At 39.1% G+C, this 20105-nt stretch overlaps 1 protein-coding gene across 1 annotated transcript in view; it reads left to right on the top strand.

Annotated features, from left to right (window-relative positions):
• LOC108917981 (unconventional myosin-XV) overlaps window positions 1-20105 on the top strand; it is a 67440-nt gene that overhangs the window by 7709 nt on the left and 39626 nt on the right. The window contains exons 2-10 of the mRNA XM_023457307.1: window positions 683-1003; window positions 6797-7199; window positions 7262-7430; window positions 7765-7827; window positions 11807-11892; window positions 11949-12900; window positions 12960-13185; window positions 13238-15736; window positions 18735-19365. Coding sequence (XP_023313075.1) covers window positions 683-1003; window positions 6797-7199; window positions 7262-7430; window positions 7765-7827; window positions 11807-11892; window positions 11949-12900; window positions 12960-13185; window positions 13238-15736; window positions 18735-19365 — 5350 coding nt within the window. The remainder of the gene's footprint in view (window positions 1-682; window positions 1004-6796; window positions 7200-7261; window positions 7431-7764; window positions 7828-11806; window positions 11893-11948; window positions 12901-12959; window positions 13186-13237; window positions 15737-18734; window positions 19366-20105) is intronic.

The raw sequence follows: 20105 nt of genomic DNA, 5'->3' as shown, positions 1-20105 counted from the left end.
TAGCACGCATGGACTAATTTTCAACACGTAGACTTCCATAGGCGTAACATTTTAGAAGGTTCCAAAAATTGTTATGTAATGTAACATTAATTTACGCACACCTTGTATAGAACAACAAATAGATATGTGAATTTTGATAGAAACTAGATTATCTTCACAAATCTACGGTCGCTTTGGTATATGTTCCACCTAAGAGGGATTCTTCTGTAACTCTGCAACTGTAAATTTTATAAAAAAATGGTTTTCATAATAGTTGCCTGGAATCATGTGGGCCATGGAAAGAAAATATTTTTAGCTTTACAGGGTGTTCCATTTCGCGTGGGCGCTACATAAATTTAAAATTATTTTAAATGGAACTGTATTTTATTGCGTTTTTGAATTACATGATTAATATTAGATAGAGTTTATTAATGTACATGGTGTTTAAAACGTAACTTTTCGAGATAATCAGTTGTTTTTGAAAAAAATCACGATTTCAGCTCTCTAAATGAGGCTAGATAGCGTCTGAACCGTAAGAGTTAGAAACCTGCAGTTTTCACAGTCCGTTTTGGCATAAATTACTCTATCTTGTCATCTGTGAGCAAAACGTGTACATTATTCAGACTTGGAAATACTGAGACCTACATTTAATAAAATTAAAGTACATTTATTAAAATTATTAACCCTTTTGCTTTCGTTTCAGGCCCAGACCTTCGCCCTGGCCGAAGGGGAAGGCCAGGTGCGGCGCCGCCAGGACCTCGGTCCCGGCGGCGTCGAGGATATGATCCAGCTGACGGAGCTCCACGAAGCCGCCCTCATTTGGAACCTGAAGCTGCGCTACGACCGCAACCTCATCTACACCTACGCCGGCAGCATCTTGGTGGCCGTCAACCCCTACAGGATGTTCGATGGAAGTTACGGCATCGAGTCCGCGCAGAGGTACAAGGGGAGGATGATAGGGGAGCTGCCGCCCCACCTGTTCGCCCTGGGGGCGGCCGCGTATTCTGCTTTGCCATCACCACAGGTATAATGGTAGTAATAGCTGCCATCGGTTATTTGCTACTTGAAATGTAATGCGCTATTTGTTGCTTGCTGTTTCATTTTTAATACCAAGTTTAATAGCAAATTCAAGGGAATGATCATCATTTACAGCTTGATCAAATTCCGCTTGTCCGCGTATAACACGTGTATTAAAGAATTCTTTTTGTTATTTCATCCGACTAACACGAAAAATATTCGATGACAAGTAACCTTTCACTTGGCTCATCACCTTTATTAGTGCGAATAGAGGGTGTCCCATAATTGGTGTGCAATACTTTAGAGAAGTAGATTCTACGATCAAAAATAAGATTATTTTTTCCTATAAACAAAAAAGGGGCCTCAGGGTCCCCAGGAGATCATATTTTTCAAAATATTTCGAAAACCAATTAACCATTATGAATTTTGGTTTGTTGGACACTCAATGAATGTTCTAACGAATTAGAAGAAAACTGTTTAAAAATTTTAGTCAGGTGTGTCTGAGGCGGGGGGGCTCATGCGTAAAATATGCCCCCTATTTTTTGCATGTCAATATTTTCAAATTTAAACATTAAACTATGATAGAGATAAGTTTTTTACAAAAAAATGTACTCTTGATTTACTCTTCGATAAAATGCTTCATTTTCGAGAAAAGTCGATTTTAATTTTTTATTACATAACTTCAAGAATGGAAAAGGATTACATGAATAGGTAGGTAGGCCATGAAAATAACAGCATTTTTTTAAATTAATTTGACAGATTAATATAAACTTAAATTTTTAGTAATTTTAATTAGGCCTATTATTATGCGTCCCACTACTAGTCCTATTCAGCAAGTAGTTTTGTCCTTTTGACAAACTCCAAAAGCTTCCTTGTTGACACTTGTCTCAGTTCCTTGGGTTCCAGATAAGGTGATAAGATGAGAGGTACGAAGAATTTCAAATTCATTGTTCCTTAGCATATTAGAGGCCAAATTTATTTTTTCTACTAATTCCCCTCTAGTATCCATTTCGGTGTTATAAACGATACTATTTAAATGTCCCATAAGTAATAATGTTGAGGATTAAGATCAGGTAAACGAGGTGGCCAGGCAATGGGACCGCTTGGTACAACCCACCTTTCTGGAAAATATTCGTTCAACTAGTTTTTCACATTCCTACTCTTATGAGCTGAAGCTCCATCGTTCTGAAAGTACATGTTTCCTCTAATATTGACAGATCTTCCAATATATTAAACAATTTATTTCGAAAATTTGAAATTTCAACAGGTCCAATTAATTCGTTATCGATAATCCCCGTCCACAAATTAACTGAAAACCTCTGTTGAAAATTATTACGCCGAACTACCTTCGAATTGTCATTTGAATTGCCCAGCAGTGGGTATTGTGAAAATTAAGAGCTCAATTTCTGGTGAAAGTCATCTCATCGGTCCAGAGAATTAATGTAAGCAAATTTTCATTATTAATGATCCACTGAGAAAATTCGATCGAAGGCCTCGACATTCGTGAAAGCTAAAATGAGAGCTTTGGATTAGTTTTAATACACGTTTCTTACATTTCTCATTACGTATGTTCGTGGAATATTAGTGGCTCTTGACACTGCGCGGATGCTGATTTTAGGATGATCATCAAATTATTTTAAGGCATTTTCAAAATTATTATCATTTGGTGGCCTTCCTTGACCGCACAATTTTTTAAAAGATCCATTTTCCGTTAATCGTCTATGGACCGTAGAAAATATTCTATGTCCAGGTTGCCTCCGATGCGGGTATCTCCGTTGGCATTTCTTTGATGCCGCTAGTGCTCTCCCATTGTAAAATCCATACACAAAATGAATGTCTATTAAAATTATTATTAAAGTTCTGCATTTTTTCTTTAAATTTTACTTAATATCCAATACAGCACCGTAAAGTGAAAGCAAACATTTAAGTTTAATAATCTGTCAAATTAATTCAAATAAACAAACGTTTGTTTTCATGGCCTACCTACCTATTCATGTAATCCTTTTCCATTCTTGAGATTATGTAATAGAACTTTAAAATCGACTTTTCCCGAAAACGAAGCATTTTATCGAAGTAAATCAAGAGTACATTTTTTTGTGCAAAACTCATATCTATGATAGTTTGATGTTTAAAATAAATGCAAAAAATTGGGGGAGCATTTTATGCGTGAGCCCCCCTGCCTGAGATACCCCTGACTAAAATGTTTAAACAATTTTCTTGTAGTTCGTTAGAACACTCATTGAGTGTCTAACATACCAAAATTCATAATGATACATTGTAGTATAACAACCCCGGGTTCGACCAAAAAAAAGAATACCTACGTTGTATACGTCTATTTTTTTAATTGACCGGAAGGCACTGACTACTAACTTTAAAGAGGGAAAGTATGGTTTAATTTTATAAAACAAAAACAGAGTAAATACACCTAACTTTATTATTTACATACAACAGTCTTCAAATTAAACATGTGACAAATAGAAAGAACAACAAAAACATTAACAACCATTTAACGTAAAATGAGAGTGCCAGGCTCACCTAGAGCTCCTGTGGGGAAAGAGCATGGCAGAGAAACCCACGATCGTTGCTCTAACTACCCAAATATAAATACAAAACAACCGCTAACAAAAGGCATAAATTAAGATCCTTTGCTAATTATAATTAACCCGACTCATTTAATGTGTCACTAAATATCACCTCGCTCGAATTAGACATACACACTTCCAAGTAAAACTGAAGAGGTTTGGTGTTAGTTAGCCGGCAGGGCCGGAAGGTACTGGAGTCCCATACGGGAGGCAATCCAGCTATAGTTGAGATTTCGGAAGATCTGTTTTAGCAATTCTTTTCTTGTATTTAATTATTATTTTTTTTCAAATTCGTGCCTCAAGGACGAAAGTGTTAGTGAATTCAACAAGGCCCTTATATGCGTCTTGACATAAAGTGAGCACAAGAAATGCTTTATTAGTTGTTTTTTGAACAACGTAATCATGATAAAACAAGTTAAATGTGAAACAAACAAGTTGTTATTGCAATATCTGGGCAGTCACGACAATATATACATATTTTAACATGTAATAAATAATGAGCAATCACTAATAATAATTGTAACAATTTTATCTTAGAAAAATATATGCCCTTGAGCATAAAGCAATGGAGACTAAGCATACAAAGAATTATTGTCATGAAACATCTATAACCATCACAATCATAAGATTTCATAGAACAATTAACAACAAAGTACTTAAAGAATAATTACTTGCTAATTATAATATGGGTTAATCGCTTTAATTTTCCACTGTTTTGTCACACTGTCCGCCGATCATCTTCCTCCCATCTCCACACTGTTCTCACTTCAACTATTTAGGCTTTCTTCCAGAATTCCCCTCCTAAGCGTTTGTTTTTTGCGCTTCCTTCTACCAACTGTCGATATAACGTTTTCATTATTATACAACACCCACATAACTGGTTTTAGAAATATTTTGAAAAATATATCTCCTGAGGCCCCTTTTCGGGGGGCGTAGCTTCCTTAGCAAGCATTTTCGACCCTTATTTATAGGAAAAAATAATCTTATTTTTGATCTTAGANAATTAGACATACACACTTCCAAGTAAAACTGAAGAGGTTTGGTGTTAGTTAGCCGGCAGGGCCGGAAGGTACTGGAGTCCCATACGGGAGGCAATCCAGCTATAGTTGAGATTTCGGAAGATATGTTTTAGCAATTCTTTTTTTGTATTTAATTATTTTTTTTTTTCAAATTCGTTTTCAAGGACGAAAGTGTTAGTGAATTCAACAAGGCCCTTATATGCGTCTTGACATAAAGTGAGCACAAGAAATGCTTTATTAGTTGTTTTTCGAACGTAATCATGATAAAACAAGTTAAATGTGAAACAAACAAGTTGTTATTGCAATATCTGGACAGTCGCGACAATATATACATATTTTAACATGTAATAAATAATGAGCAATCACTAATAATAATTGTAACAGTTTTATCTTAGGAAAATATATGCCCTTGAGCATAAAGCAATCGAGACTAAGCATACAAAGAATTATGATCATGAAACATCTATAACCATCACAATCATAAGATTTCATAGAACAATTAACAACAAAGTAATTAAAGAATTATAATACGGGTTAATCGCTTTAATTTTTCACTATTTTGTCACACTGTCCGCCGATCATCTTCCTCCCATCTCCACACTGTTCTCATTCTCATTTCAACTATTTTGGCTTTCTTCCAGAATTCCCCTCCTAAGCGTTTGTTTTTTGCGCTTCCTTCTACCAACTGTCGATATTACGTTTTCATTATTATACAACACCCACGTAACAGGTGACGTCGAAGTTGATACGATAAGTATGGTTTTGCACAACATTAACTGGTTTTGGAAATATTTTGAAAAATATATCTCCTGAGGCCCCTTTTCGGGGGGCGTAGCTTCCTTAGCAAGCATTTTCGACCCTTATTTATAGGAAAAAATAATCTTATTTTTGATCGTAGAATCTACTGTAAAAGTATTACACACTAATTATGGGACGGCCTGTATACACACAAAAGAGGCGTAACGCAAAAAGAATGATATATTATGGTATTTTTTATAACAGATGTCCGCCGATCATCTTCCTCCCATCTCCACACTGTTCTCATTTTCACTTCAACTATTTAGGCTTTCTTCCAGAATTCCCCTCCTAAGCGTTTGTTTTTTGCACAACATTAACTGGTTTTGAAAATATTTTGAAAAATATATCTCCTGAGGCCCCTTTTCGGGGGGGCGTAGCTTCCTTAGCCCTTAGCATTTTCGACCCTTATTTATAGGAAAAAATAATCTTATTTTTGATCGTAGAATCTACTGCTAAAGTATTACACTCTAATTATGGGACGCCCTGTATACACACAAAAGAGGCGTAACGCAAAAAGAATTATATATTATGGTATTTTTTATAACAGCTGGTTTGCCACTGATTAAAGAATTTACGTTCAATATTAATACGCCTCATCATCAAAGAACATTTTTGACATATTTTTTTATTACCTACGTCACCTGTATATCACATTAGAAAGTCAATTTCCTCGAAATTACCCATTTTTCTCTATTTACTAATACGTTTTACGACATTACGATGTAACAACAGTTCTTGAAAGAGAATGTATATCAGAGAAAGATTCCTACCATTACTTTCAGACACACTTTTGGATTAAAAGCTGGTCAATGTTACATAACACAATTAACAAGTATGTAATTATACAAATTTGCGTTGAATTTGTTTACATATATTAGGTGGATTTAACTTCCTTAAATTCTGTACCGGGTGCCCAAAAAAATGAACAATAGTGAATCAATATTACCTATCGTTGTTTTATGTTGATTCTATTTCAAAAATTTCTCTACACCTGTTCAGTTTTACTAAGGAATCATATTAAAAAAAAAGAAAGAAAATAAAACAGTCGTTTCAGTTACATGCTTTCAAAACACATTATGCAAATATTTCATTTAGCAGCAACGCACAGTGGTCTTTTGAAACACTAAGTAACTATTTTTTACAACAAAATACACAACTTTTGTGCAACAGTGAACTTTAGTTTCTAATACTGTTCTGACCGTATAATTCGGTAAGGAAAAGTTAAGTTTCCCCTTTATGCAAAACGTTGTGAACAGCGTAAAAGTATTTACCACAAATCAAACTGTCAGACCTGCCTTAAGAATCAAGAGTCAATTGTTAGAATTATTCAGAAATATTCAAAAGATGGCAAACTCCTCGGAATGTAAGTGTTTATCAGTTAACCCCTCACAATAATTTCAGGTTGTCGTTATTAGCGGCGAGAGCGGCTCCGGAAAGACTGAATCCACGAAACTAGTGATGCAGTACCTCGCGGCGGTAGCGCCTTCGGCACCCAGAGGCCAAGCCCTGGTGACGGAACAAATCTTGGAAGCCGCGCCCCTGCTGGAAGCCTTCGGTAACGCGAGGACCACCAGGAATGACAACAGTTCGAGATTCGGCAAGTACCTGGAGGTCTACTTCAAGAACGGCGCCATCATAGGCGCCAAGGTCACTCAGTACTTGCTGGAAAAGTCCAGAATCGTCACCCAGGCCCCGGGGGAAAGGAACTACCACGTGTTTTACGAGCTCCTAGGTGGACTGAACAACACGGAAAGGCAGAAATACGGGCTGGTGGAGCCGGATAAATATTTCTACTTGAACCAAGGTGAGTTTGGGCGAAACTTGATGGAGTATGATGGAATACTTCATCAAGCTTGCTTCTTTTAGGAGGTGGTGATTGTGCACCGGGTCATTCCGGTTCGGGAGCTGACTGGGGAGCCCTTACAAGGGCAATGGAGGTCCTTGGCGTGGGAGAGGCTGAACAAGAAGCTATTATAAAGATATTGGCCTCCGTGTTGCACCTGGGGAACGTCTACTTCCACAGGAGGCAGTTAAGGTTTGTCTTTTTCATAATTCCGTATTCACAGAATAAAAATTAAGCTCACTTTCCAAAATCCGCTCATCTTTTTATGGTTAAGTTTTAAGACGTAGTTGTTCAGTGTCATTATTGGCTTTAAATAAATTTAGAGTCATTTTTAATCCAACCAAGCCTTCAAAACGATCTTTAAAATCCAGTAGCGATGTCTGTACCAAATTTGGAGCCCCTGTCTAGTAAAAGATGTAAATTTAAAGAAGGAATTTCATCAATACTGATTATGCGCGAATACAAACACACAAGAATCTCAATCCTCTTCCCATGCTCACAAATAAATAATTAATGACGTTCGAAGGCATGGTCAGGAAGGCGTGGAAGTGGGTTCCGACGTGGAAATCAAGNACCATACCAGGAATTTGTGAACAGAATACCATCATATACACTGTTTACCACTTCTTTAAATTTGTTTATGTTTAGCTTTAATAAAATGATACATTTTATTAAGTAGTAAAATTCGATAAGAACGATCAGTGGGTATATGAAATAGGTCACAAGCCCAACATATTTTCAAAGTTGACGTACAAGACTTCGATTTTTTGCACATAATACCACTTAATATCATTAATTTAATACCATACCAGGTTTATTCTTAATACCATAACATATATTTTTGTTAATACCATACCAGGATTTTGTTAATACCATACCAGGAATTTGTGAACAGAATACCATCATATACACTGTTTACCGCTCTTTAAATTTGTTTATGTTTGCTTTAATAAAATGGTTCATTTTATTAAATAGTAAAATTCGATAAAGAACGATCAGTTGGTATATGAAATAGGTCACAAGCCCAACATATTTTCAAAGTTGACGTATAAGACTTCGATTTTGTGCACATAATACCATTTAATACTATTAATTTAATACCATACCATACATTTTTGTTAATACCATACCAGGATTTTGTTAAATATCATACCGGGAATTTGTGAACAGAATACCATCATATACACTGTTTACCACTTCTTTAAGTTTGTCTATGTTTGCTTTAATAAAATGATTAATTAATAAAATTCGATAAAGTACGATTAGTTGGTATATGAAATAAGTCACAAGCCCAACATATTTTCAAAGTTGACGTACAAGACATCGATTTTGTGCACATAATACCATTTAATCTTATTAATTTAATACTATACCAGGATTTTGTTAATACCATACCAGGAATTTGTGAACAGAATACCATCATATACACTGTTTACCGCTCTTTAAATTTGTTTATGTTTGCTTTAATAAAATGGTTCATTTTATTAAATAGTAAAATTCGATAAAGAACGATCAGTTGGTATATGAAATAGGTCACAAGCCCAACATATTTTCAAAGTTGACGTATAAGACTTCGATTTTGTGCACATAATACCATTTAATCTCATTAATTTAATACCATACCATACATTTTTGTTAATACCATACCAGGATTTTGTTAATATCATACCAGGAATTTGTGAACAGAATACCATCATATACACTGTTTACCACTTTGAATTTGTTTATGTTTGCTTTAATAAAATGATTCATTTTATTAAATAGTAAAATTCGAGGCAGAACGATCAGTTGGTATATGAAATAGGTTACAAGCCCAACATATTTTCAAAGTTGGCGTATAAGACTTCCATTTTGTGCACATAATACCATTTATGCCATACCAAAATTATTCTTAATACCATACCATACATTTTTGTTGATATCATACCAGGATTTTATTAATACCATACCAGAAATTTGTGAACAGAATACCATCATATACACTTACCACTTGTTTAAATTTGTTTATGTTTGCTTTAATAGAATGATTAATTTTATTAAATAGTAAAATTCGATAAAAAACGATCAGTTGGTGGTCACAAGCCCATCATATTTTCAAATTTTCAAAGTTTACGTACAAGACTTCGATTTTGTGCACATAATACAATTTAATACCATTAATTGAATACCTTTCATTCAATACCATTAATTTAATACCGATAATTTAATAACATTAATTTAATACCATACCATATATTTTTGTTAATACCATACCAGGATTATGTGCACACTGTTGGTATTTAACAGTTTAATTGGTGCTCGTGAAAAGTGTTTTTGCGCGCCACTGTTTCGTTAGTTTTTCTTGAGGTTTTTCTCTCCGCTTTTTAAAATGTAGCATATGTGAGTATCGCGATATACTATTAATTTACGGGAAAGTTAGCTGCAAATTTGTTAGGACACGACGCATTTGTCTTCTTGATATTGTCAGTGTTGTTCCTCGTCTGAAAATCAAGTCCCCAACCGACACATGAATCCCGAAGAACATAATATTTTATATATTGTCGAAAGGAATCCTAGACATAGCACTTATAAATTTATCAATTTTCACAATAATNAATTTTATTAACTAATAAATATATAAAATATAAAGAACGATCAGTTGGTATATGAAATAGGTCACAAGCCCAACATATTTTCAAAGTTGACGTATAAGACTTCGATTTTGTGCTCATAATACCACTTAATACCATTAATTTAATACCATACCAGGATTATTCTTAATACCATACCATATATTTTTGTTAATACCATACCAGGATTTTGTTAATACCATACCAGAAATTTGTGAACAGAATATCATCATATACACTGTTTACCACTTCTTTGAATTTGTTCATGTTTGCTTTAATAAAATGATTCATTTTATTAAATAGTAAAATTCGATAAAGAACGATCAGTTGGTATATGATATAGGTCACAAGACCAACATATTTTCAAAGCTGACGTACAAGACTTAGATTTTGTGTACATAATATAATTTAATACCATTAATTTAATACCTTTAATTCAATACCATTAATTTAATAGCAATAATTTAATACCAATAATTTAATAACATTAATTTAATACCATTAATTTAATACCATACCAGGATTTTGTTATACCATACCAGGATTTTAGTTAATACCATACCATATAATTTTGTTAATACCATACCAGGATTATGTGCACAAAACACCATCCTCAACAATGTTTACCACTTTGAATTTGTTTTTGTTTGGCTTTAATAAAATAATTCATTTTATTATCCAATAAAATTCCATAAAGTACGATCAGTTGGTATTAACAGTTTAATCGTGCCCGTGGAAAGTGTTTTTGCGCGCCACTGTTTCGTTAGTTTTTGTCGAAGTTTCTCTCTCCGCTTTTTAAAATGTAGCATATGTGAGTATCGCGATATGCTATTAATTTAAGGGAAGGTTAGCTGCAAATTTGTTAGAGCACGACTTGATATTGTCAGTGTTGTTCCTCGTCTGAAAATCAAGTCCCCAACCGACACATGAATCCCGAAGAACATAATATTTTATATATTGTCGAAAGGAATCCTAGACATAGCACTTATAAATTTATCAATTTTCACAATAATTGCTTACCTTTGGATTTTGTGTCACTCATTATAAACCAAAGCCTGGCGCGCGTTGTTCAAGTCAAGTTGTGATAAAAATTCCTCAACTCAACGCATTTTGGAATCTATGAATGTTAGACCCATATACAACTTTTTTGTTCATCTACTCTTAATCTACTTTATTGTGAAGTAATGGCAGTCAAAGTTCTAACACACTGTATAACGAAGGTGTAATATGAAACTGTTCTCATCACGTAATTGGTGTGTGTTTATTTTACATTACGTGATCGGATAATAATGATAATGTTTGTTATTGTGAGGTCAAACTAACGAAGCGCCCGAGGAAAAACAATAAAATTATTGGCTGGAATGCAAAACTTTTACGCGGGACTGACATTTGACATATCATGACCATCGTACTCCACACTAGCAGGATTTGTTTCTGTTTACTATTACAGTCGCCTTCCGCGAGCTTAGACGGAGAAAAGCGTTATTATATAAAGTTAAAAGTGCTTCTAAAGTAACTATGATCGTTTATTTGCACTTACGTGTGTTCGAAATTGCATAGGAAAGAGGTAAATCTGCAGTATGTTTCGTTTAAACTAGTTTTTAAAACAAGTATTTTATTTCTGTTACATTATTTTTAAATTTCCCGCCAAATCCACGGAACTGAACATTTCTTTAGTGCCCCGCTTTTTCATTTAACATTTTTTCAAATTTATACCTAAAAGCTGATAATTTATCAACAAAACTGGAAAATAAACAGTTCACACGTTACACAACTACACTTTTTAATTCACATAAACACCTGCGTTAATTACAGTTTCTGTGCAATTATTAGTTCTAGAATGCGGAGACTTCCGTATGGTTTATATAACCACTTACTACTATTATTTAACACAAGATGATATGAATTAAATATTTTTATACACTACTTCTGGGGCAATATAGAACTGTTTTATTACAGGTATCTGTTGTCTGGAATACCCAGAGGCGCGCCCTTTAGAGACCTATGTCGTGCGATCCTGCAACAAATGCCATCCTCAGGAACTGGTAAGTACATCATTTCGCTTGTCACGATAAACACCAACCCATAAAAATACTTCCAGAGGGTCCTGACTACCAATTGGGCGCAACCAGGGTATTCCTCCGCGAGAGCTTGGAGCGTCAGCTGGAGAAAGCCAGAGGCGACTCCCTTAAGGGCGCCGCTGTCTTAATACAAAAGAACATCCGCGGTTATCTGGCCCGGAAAAGGTATAGGCGCCTCAAGCGCAGCACCGTCACCATCCAGAAACACTGGCGTGGTTACCAACAGCGCGGAAGGTACCAGAAGATCAAAAAGGGCGTCATCAAGGCCCAGGCGTTGGTAAGGGGCAGGCTGGAACGCAGGAAATTCGCGCAGCGGAAAGCCGAGTTCAGGAGGAGGGTGGAAGCGGAGAAAGTGGCGCAGGAGCGGGCCAAGCAAAGGGCAGCTAGAGAGGCTCAGTTGCAGGCGCAGGCTCAGAAAGCTACCGCCGCAGCTGCCGCGAAGGCGGCGAATTCCAAGGCTAGCGTGCACCACCTGGAGATACCGGCGGAGCTGGCTTTTATTTTCTCGAAACTGGAGGGGTATTCTCCACCGCACTCGGAGCGGAATCTTGTGAAGGTGGTGGGAGGTGTTACCGGGTCACCCCCAACCCTCAACCTGCCTCACGATCTGAACCAGTTCGAGTTCGCCAAATTCTCTTCTGTGTATTTCAAAGGGGCCGAGCTGCATATGAAGAAGGAGCCTATCACAGCGCCTTTCCTCTCCAAAGCCGCAGCTAGGGATCAGGACTTCCAGGACGCGGTGGCCTTGTTCAAGTTGATCCTGCGCTGGTCGAACGATACTCAACTCACCGGAGCTAGAGAAAGGGCCCTAGCGGACTATATGATTCACAAGGGGTTGAACTCCAAAGGACTGAGGGATGAGTTGTTGGTGCAGCTCTGCAATCAGTCGTGGAAGAACGAAAATTCGGAACGCGTGTGGCAGCTGATGGCCCATTGTCTGAGCTGCTTCCAACCAAGTCCTCCGTTGTACAAGTAAGTCCCATCATAGTGGTTTTTAGATCCTAACTCTTTAATTTTTATTTATTCTTCAGGTATCTGTTGAAATTCATAACAGACTACGCGCCACCCAGTATCAAAGAAACCCTCCAAAGGAAACTGACCAGGAGCATACAAAAAGCGCCGCATGCGAGGACGCTTCCTCCAGCTCTTCTAGAATGGCGCAGTATCCGCCAAAAGTCGAACACGGCTTTACCTTTGACCCTTCCAGACAGTACAGTGTCTACAGTAAATGTCGATTCCTGGACTACTTGCGAGGAAGTAAGTTTTTTTCTCTTGTTCCCCTATCACATCTACATTGTTTTGTTTTCAGGCTGCAGCTTTAGCAGTTTCTTCAATGGGTGTATCAGCTGAAGGATGGACAGTTGTTATGGACGACGCTGGTATTATATCCGAAGGAAACGGTTTCGACTACATCATGGACTTGGTTTCAGAGCTGGAATTGTGTCCAGCGTTCCCAGTTGGCAAATCGTCTTTGCTCAAAGCCGGCAAGAGACACTCTCCTGTGGAAATAGACCATCATTTGTCCCTGCCATCACCCAGTAGGCCTCAAGTACCTCCACCTGAGCCCCCCATCAACATCTCTCGTAAAATATCAAGAGAAATGACACGCGAGAGGCAGAGTCCTAGACAATCACCTCCAACTCAAATACAAACGTCACGTCACAGCTCTAGAAAATCCTCAAGGGATACCCATCGAGAATACTCCCACTCGCCTCAAAGGGAATCTCCAGTGGCTCTCAACTCCCCCACGTCCAGGAAAACGTCGCACGAAGCCTTGTCTCGCAACTCTGCCTTGAACGAAAGATACTTCGACATCGAAAAGGCCCGGTCCAGAAGTCTGGATAACCTTCTGAGTGAACCCGAACCTACCCCACTGGCAGATTTAGGACTAAGTCAGTCGTCGAGGTTAAACGAAAGGTACCACTCCGTAGAGCAGCTGGCGCCCATCAAACCAGTCATAGCGAACCAGAACTATATGTCGAAGCAGGAGATCGATTTCGAGTACCCAGATGTGTCCAGCGTAAGCACGTCCCACAGAGGCGGTCCTAGATTCATCAAATCGGCGTACGCTGGTAAGAAAGCACCGCCTGGGTCGCATTCCAGCAAGGCGCACATCGAGAAGTCTGAATTCAGTGGTGTTAGGAGCTCGGCGATGTCCGACACCAGCGAAGCCCCAAGTTTGGCGAGTCATGTTAGAAGAGTGCGGGTGCCGAGTCAAGCTTCTGATGTTGACCAGTTCCTCGACGAATTATTCAGTCCGGTTTTAGATGGGAATCTAGACGAGCTCAGTGACGCCAGATCTTTAGCAGCTAGTATTAAAGGAGGTGGATGCAATGAGGAGTACATCGAGGGCCTAGACGACTTCCTGGACGAGGTGTTAAGTGGTGTGGAGTGTCCAGGTGTTGATACGTGGAACGTCGACGACCTAGTGGTTAAAATTAAAGGTGGAGGACACAGACCGAGAACTGACAGCCAGAGCAGCTCCGTGTTGGACCAAGAAGTCGAAAGCCTCACTTCGGCTCAGAACCGTCAGAGTACGCCGAAGGTTAACGCCAACGGTAATGTGGACGATTACATAAGCGACCTGTTCAGACCGATTTTCATCAACGACAGCTTGAAGAGTCTGACCGAGAAACACAACTTAGTCGACAGCATTAAAGGTGGGGGGACTACCCAAAACAGCGCCGGAACTTCTAGTTACAACTTCTCCTCTATCCCCGCGCCGATTGTTAGCCCCGCGCCGCTGATGATGCCCTTACTCAGTCCGACACAAGATGGATTCATGCCCGTGTTCAACATGCCTAACGTGGGCATCACCCAGAACGGCACCGACATAGCAGCGTACCAACAGAATTTGCAAAGAGCGTTTCTCCAGTCTGCTATGGCCCAAAACATCCAAATCCAACAGCAATTGCTAGCGCAGAACCAGGCCCTACAACAGTTACTTACCCAACAAAACACTTCCGTCTCCACGGACGTCAAAGTCACGGAAACCATTCAGACCACGGTGAAGGCCCAGGTGCACCAGTCCAACACCTCGAGCCCCAACAGGAAAGCCAGCTTCAAGTCCGTCAGCAGCGCCAACAGAAAAATTAGTTCCCCTAGCGTGAACTCTTCGAGCGATTTCAAGTCGCGCAAAGCCAGTTCCGATTCCAACATGACCAACATGAGCATGATCAGCAGAAACGGCATACCCCCACCACCACCACCACCACCTATGCCGCCGCCACTAGACGGCACCGATCCCAGCGAGGTGCGTCCCTTCATGGACCCCTACGGCCGCGCCAAGACCGTCCGCATAGGCAAATGGCGGTGGCCGCCTCCGAAAGACGGCGCTACTCAGGAGAACGGGGAGGACTTCATGCACTTCAAGCTGCGTCAGCACCAGCGCAAGGTGACGCCCAACAAGGAACAGACGGTCACTATAACCAACGGCCACGCCATCGGCTTCGTCAAGACCGAACAGTCTTCCGCGGAATGGGAGGAGGTAGAGTTCGAATCTACGGTTCGGGAGAACGAACGACTGACCAAGGCGAGCACCAAGCGCGCCTTCGACATAGGGGCTGCAAGGCCTTCCCCGGGGAGCGTTGGGAAGCTCAAACTGAGCTCGGAGATGAGGCAGAGACTGGAAATGGTCACCGCTAATCATTCCGTGAGGTCCACGAGTAGCAAAGTTGACAAGCCGGGGAGGAACATTAATAAGTTGGAGGATACGAGGAAGATGATGCTCGAGCAGCAGCTGACTGGGAGGTGGGGAGACGAGTCGCTGAATACTAGTGGGAAGTCTAGCCCGGAAACTCCTCCACATGTAAGTAATACTCCAATAATAAGAAATTTTTGGAAATCGTTGTTCAAACATAACACAGACACAAAAAGTGATCTGTTCCATGGATGATACCTTTATGACCTTATATATTTTGACGCCCAGGAACCATAGAAGATGGACGGTTTCATTTTTTCTAATTTTTTTAACTTCCCAAAAACCACCCCTGAAACCGAGTTGATCGTACTTTGTGCAGTGTATGTGAGTTTGGAAGTTAGGTTAGATGAGTAGGGTGAGTCGATCGTGCTGCTTTCAGGCTGCAAATTCGTTTGAGTTTGCGACTTGAATCCGCTGAATATAGATTTTTAGCTGATTTCTCGAACTTAGAGATGATTATATTGTGATCACACGAAGATGAAGAGTAATAAGGGTTGAAAATTTGAACCCAGGTTTTACCAGTGGTTTTGGTAATTAAAACAAATATTTTCCATGCTAGATTTGGTTTCTGGAGGTTCCAAATGCATAAGGTCACGTGGAAAACAATTTTTTTTTTATATACATGGTGTTCCGTTTTAAAGAACTAGAAAGGTAGGTTCGCTTGCGCGGACTTGACTTTTCTCTCGGTCCTTCGGCCGAAACCCGGACCATCGGCTTCGCAGTCGTGAGTTTACAAAATGAACTACGTCGATCTAACGCTGGGTGGAGCCTGCGCGGGCTATTTGAAACGCTGGTTCTTCGCGAATGTAAACAGAAAATTGAAAATGTTCAAATCACGTTTTGTTGCCAAAGTTGCTTCTCAAAAAGATTGGAACCGATGCCTAACGGCAATGTAACGACCCACCGTGGCCCGATCGTCCGGGAAAACGCGTCAAATGACAAAAATTATTTTGACGTCTTCACTGACGATTGTCTCCATCTCTGTTTAAATATCGGATATACTTCGGGTATCTCACACCCACCGAAAAAAGTTCATTTTCGGCGAGAACTCTTTTTGAAGTGGAAATTTCAAAGAGAAGGCGCGAACAGATCTCCTTCAAAATACTACGTTTGGATAAAGGACCGAGGGGCCGGCCCTTCGGGCGCCTCGGCTCGCCGCTGCGCGGCTCGTGACAAAACCTTTTGATAATACCGTACGCCTCTTTTCGCAGCTGAGTGTGGGAGCGAGAGAAACCTACAGATTTTAATATATATCGCAATATCATTTTAGGGAAGCATTAACAAGAGAAACTTTTTAGACAAAAGTTGTAAGGTTTTGAGGGGACATTCGATGGTGACCTTGACACAAAGGTTAACCGTAGAGGCCATTTGAAAGTCAACTTGGATTTTTATGTATGTTAGATGTATCTCTGATACCGGAAATGGATAGAGCGGGAAATTTTACATTCAGATATGTCTTTATGTTATGGGTCAAAGTGATCCTAAAGGGTTATTTTAGGGTCAAATAAGGTTTAGAATAAGATTTTGCGATATTTTTTCGGGAAAGAACTTACGACGACGGATTTTGGTTGGAAGATTTATTGTTTGATGGAATCATACGATGATGACCTTGACCATGACCTAGAGGTCAAGCTTGAAGGTTCTTTGAAGGTCCAATCAAGTTACAAAATAGGAGAACCCTGTTTGCCCATTAAATTAAGGCAAAATCTTTATGGTCCAGCTAGTCAAAGCAAGATCGCTTCGACCCGGTTGGCCGGGTCATGGTGACCTTGCCTTGACTGATTGGATTAGAGCCATCTTTTCTTGACTGGCTGGGCCATAAAAACATTGCCTTAACTTAATGGGGCTGCAGACAGGGTTTTTCTATTTCGTAACTTGATTTGACCTTCAAAGACCTTCAGTCTTGATCTCTAGGTCATGATCAAGGTCATCAGTGTACGATCCCATCAATCCATGCAACTTTCAACCAGAATCTTTCGTGGTAAGTGCTTTCCCGAAAAATATAGCAAATTTTTATTCAGAACCTTATTTGACCCTAAAATAACTCTTTAACATTACATGAAGACGTATCTGAACGTAAAATTTTTCGCTCTATCCATTTCCGCTGTCAGAAATCATTTATCATATCTAAAAATCCAAGTTGACCTTCAAATGACCTTTGACCTTTGTGTCAAGGTCAAGGTCACCATCGAATATCCCTAGGAAGATATTGCAACGCGTTGTTTAAAATGGGACACCGTGTATATCTGCTGTCGTTTACATAAAAAATACGAATTTTTTGCGGTATCTCCTTGCAGGTTACTTGGAGGTCAAACAGGTAATGGTAATGCAAAATAGGATTCTATTAGCTGTTAACAGGTGATTAGATATCAACCTCCTGAATGGCTTTTCGACAAATTTTAATTATTGACCTAAAAATGTTAAATTTAAAAATTATATCAATGCCATACTAATAATTTCCGTCGAATATTTCTATTAAATTTTTTTTTACTTTTATTTTAATTATTTTTTTCTCAAAAATAAATTTGACATTCAAATGATCTGCAAGGACATCCTGGAAAAATTCTTCCATCCCAGATTCCAACATAAAATTTGGTGTTATATTGGTTGCTGGCATAGAAAATAGCGTATTCCATTTGATTCCAAGTTGACCTTGGTTTAACCTAGCAACTTGTTTGAAGGTCATCAAATTTGTCATTTAAAATCCTACAAATTTTGTATGAAACATTTTCCTCCACTACTCGATCTTGTCGAGGTATTCAGAAAAAAAAATTGTTTGATCTTTAAATGACATGCAAGGACATTTCGAAAAAATTTCTGATCACATATTCGGATGTAAAATTTCGTGTTCTGTTGCTAGCTTAAAAATTAGATTTCATTTTTTTTCAAGTTAACGTTAGTTTGACCTTGAAATTTAATGCCGAGGTCAAACTCAAGGTCATCAGCGTAGTGATTTGTTCATAACCTAAAATTTTAGTCTTTATCGTTTTTTTCTATACCTACAGGTCAAAAAGGATAGGGAATAGAGTGTTATGTAAATATAAGTGCACATTTTCACTAAGAAATATAAAGAAAATATCCAAAATTAAAAAATGATATCCAATAGGTACCACTCAACGGCACCAAATCGCCCACCCAGCAAAGCTGGGCCAGCTCCAACTGGAAACCGGGCCCTCCGCCTCCCCCGATCGGCCCCAACTCCCTTCCCCCGGCGCCGCCCGGCCCTGCCCCCCCGCCGCCGGTCGTCCGCCCCAACCAGCCCCCGCCCCCCGTCGAGCCGATCAGGGAATCGTCCTTCATGGCCCAGCGCCAGGACAGGGACACCTTCGGGGTGCACCAGAACCGCGTGATGCAGAACAACTCGAAGCGGAACTCCTTCAGCGCCAACTGGGAGGTGCAGAGCAGCCTGACCCACGAGACGGCCGACGACGCCGCCAGCTGGGCCAAGGACGGGGCGGACGGCGACAAGCACGACGGCAGGGCGTCGCGCGACAGCTGGGAGCTGGCCGAGTCCACCACCAACACCTCCATAGACCCGCGCCACCTCGGCGAGCGGTGGGACAGAGAGGAGAGGAAGTTCGAAAAGAGCAAGAGCGTTAGGAAGGAAGCAACGAACCATGAACCCGCCGAGAGACCGACATTCAGAACCCATATGTTCAACAAGAACGCCCAGGAGAGAGAGAAGAAACATTCGATAGCGTCCACCCAGATGACCGACAAGACGGAAAGGGCGGAAGGTGAGTCGAACAAACGCACTAATTATCCCGATTGTGAAAAAGTTTATTCGATTGTACGGTTTGGTGATATTTTACGCGTGATTAGGCGGCGCGCATTAGAAATTGTTGACGAATTTCACTTTTACTAAGCTAACAGCGTGATATTTAACCAGTGGCGGGTCGCGGCTCTCCTAGCGGGCGGCCGAGTTCCTAGTTTTTATTTATTTTTACAAGTGGTTTTGTTAATTATTTACTACTCGTAAAACTCTCAAATATGCGTTAAATATTTCCTTATTTTTATGCGAACGAATCAAGTTTTCGAGAAAAAAAAATAATAAAATTGTAACCTGCACCTTAACGAAAATGTATTTATGTTTATATTTATACCCAAGGGCGTCGCCAAGGGGGGGCAGGGGGGCAGCAGAAATTCGAAAAAAGTACAAAAATTTTCTTAAGCTAAGATTGGAAATTTTCAATAAAATATTTTATTTACTTAAACTTTAATTTTGAAAATTAATACATTACTTTATTTTTTTAAAAAACAATTATAAGTAATAAATTAGTATAAATATTTGTTTTATTAATAAATAAATTAATTTAAAAATATAAAATTTTATGTTAAAAAGTAATACATTTCCATATTTTAAAACAGATTTTATTATTTTTTTCATACAAGTATGCTTTGATATAAAAATTAATAGCGCACTCTTATCTGATTTATAGTCACTACTCTTCCTTTTATTCTAAAAATATTTTTATAT

Source organism: Anoplophora glabripennis, unplaced genomic scaffold (genome assembly GCF_000390285.2).
Source record: "Anoplophora glabripennis isolate ALB-LARVAE unplaced genomic scaffold, Agla_2.0 scaffold90, whole genome shotgun sequence".
Classification (NCBI taxonomy): domain Eukaryota; kingdom Metazoa; phylum Arthropoda; class Insecta; order Coleoptera; family Cerambycidae; genus Anoplophora; species Anoplophora glabripennis.
The sequence above is the reverse complement of the archived record's forward strand: the minus strand, read 5'-3'. Positions and strand labels throughout refer to the sequence as shown.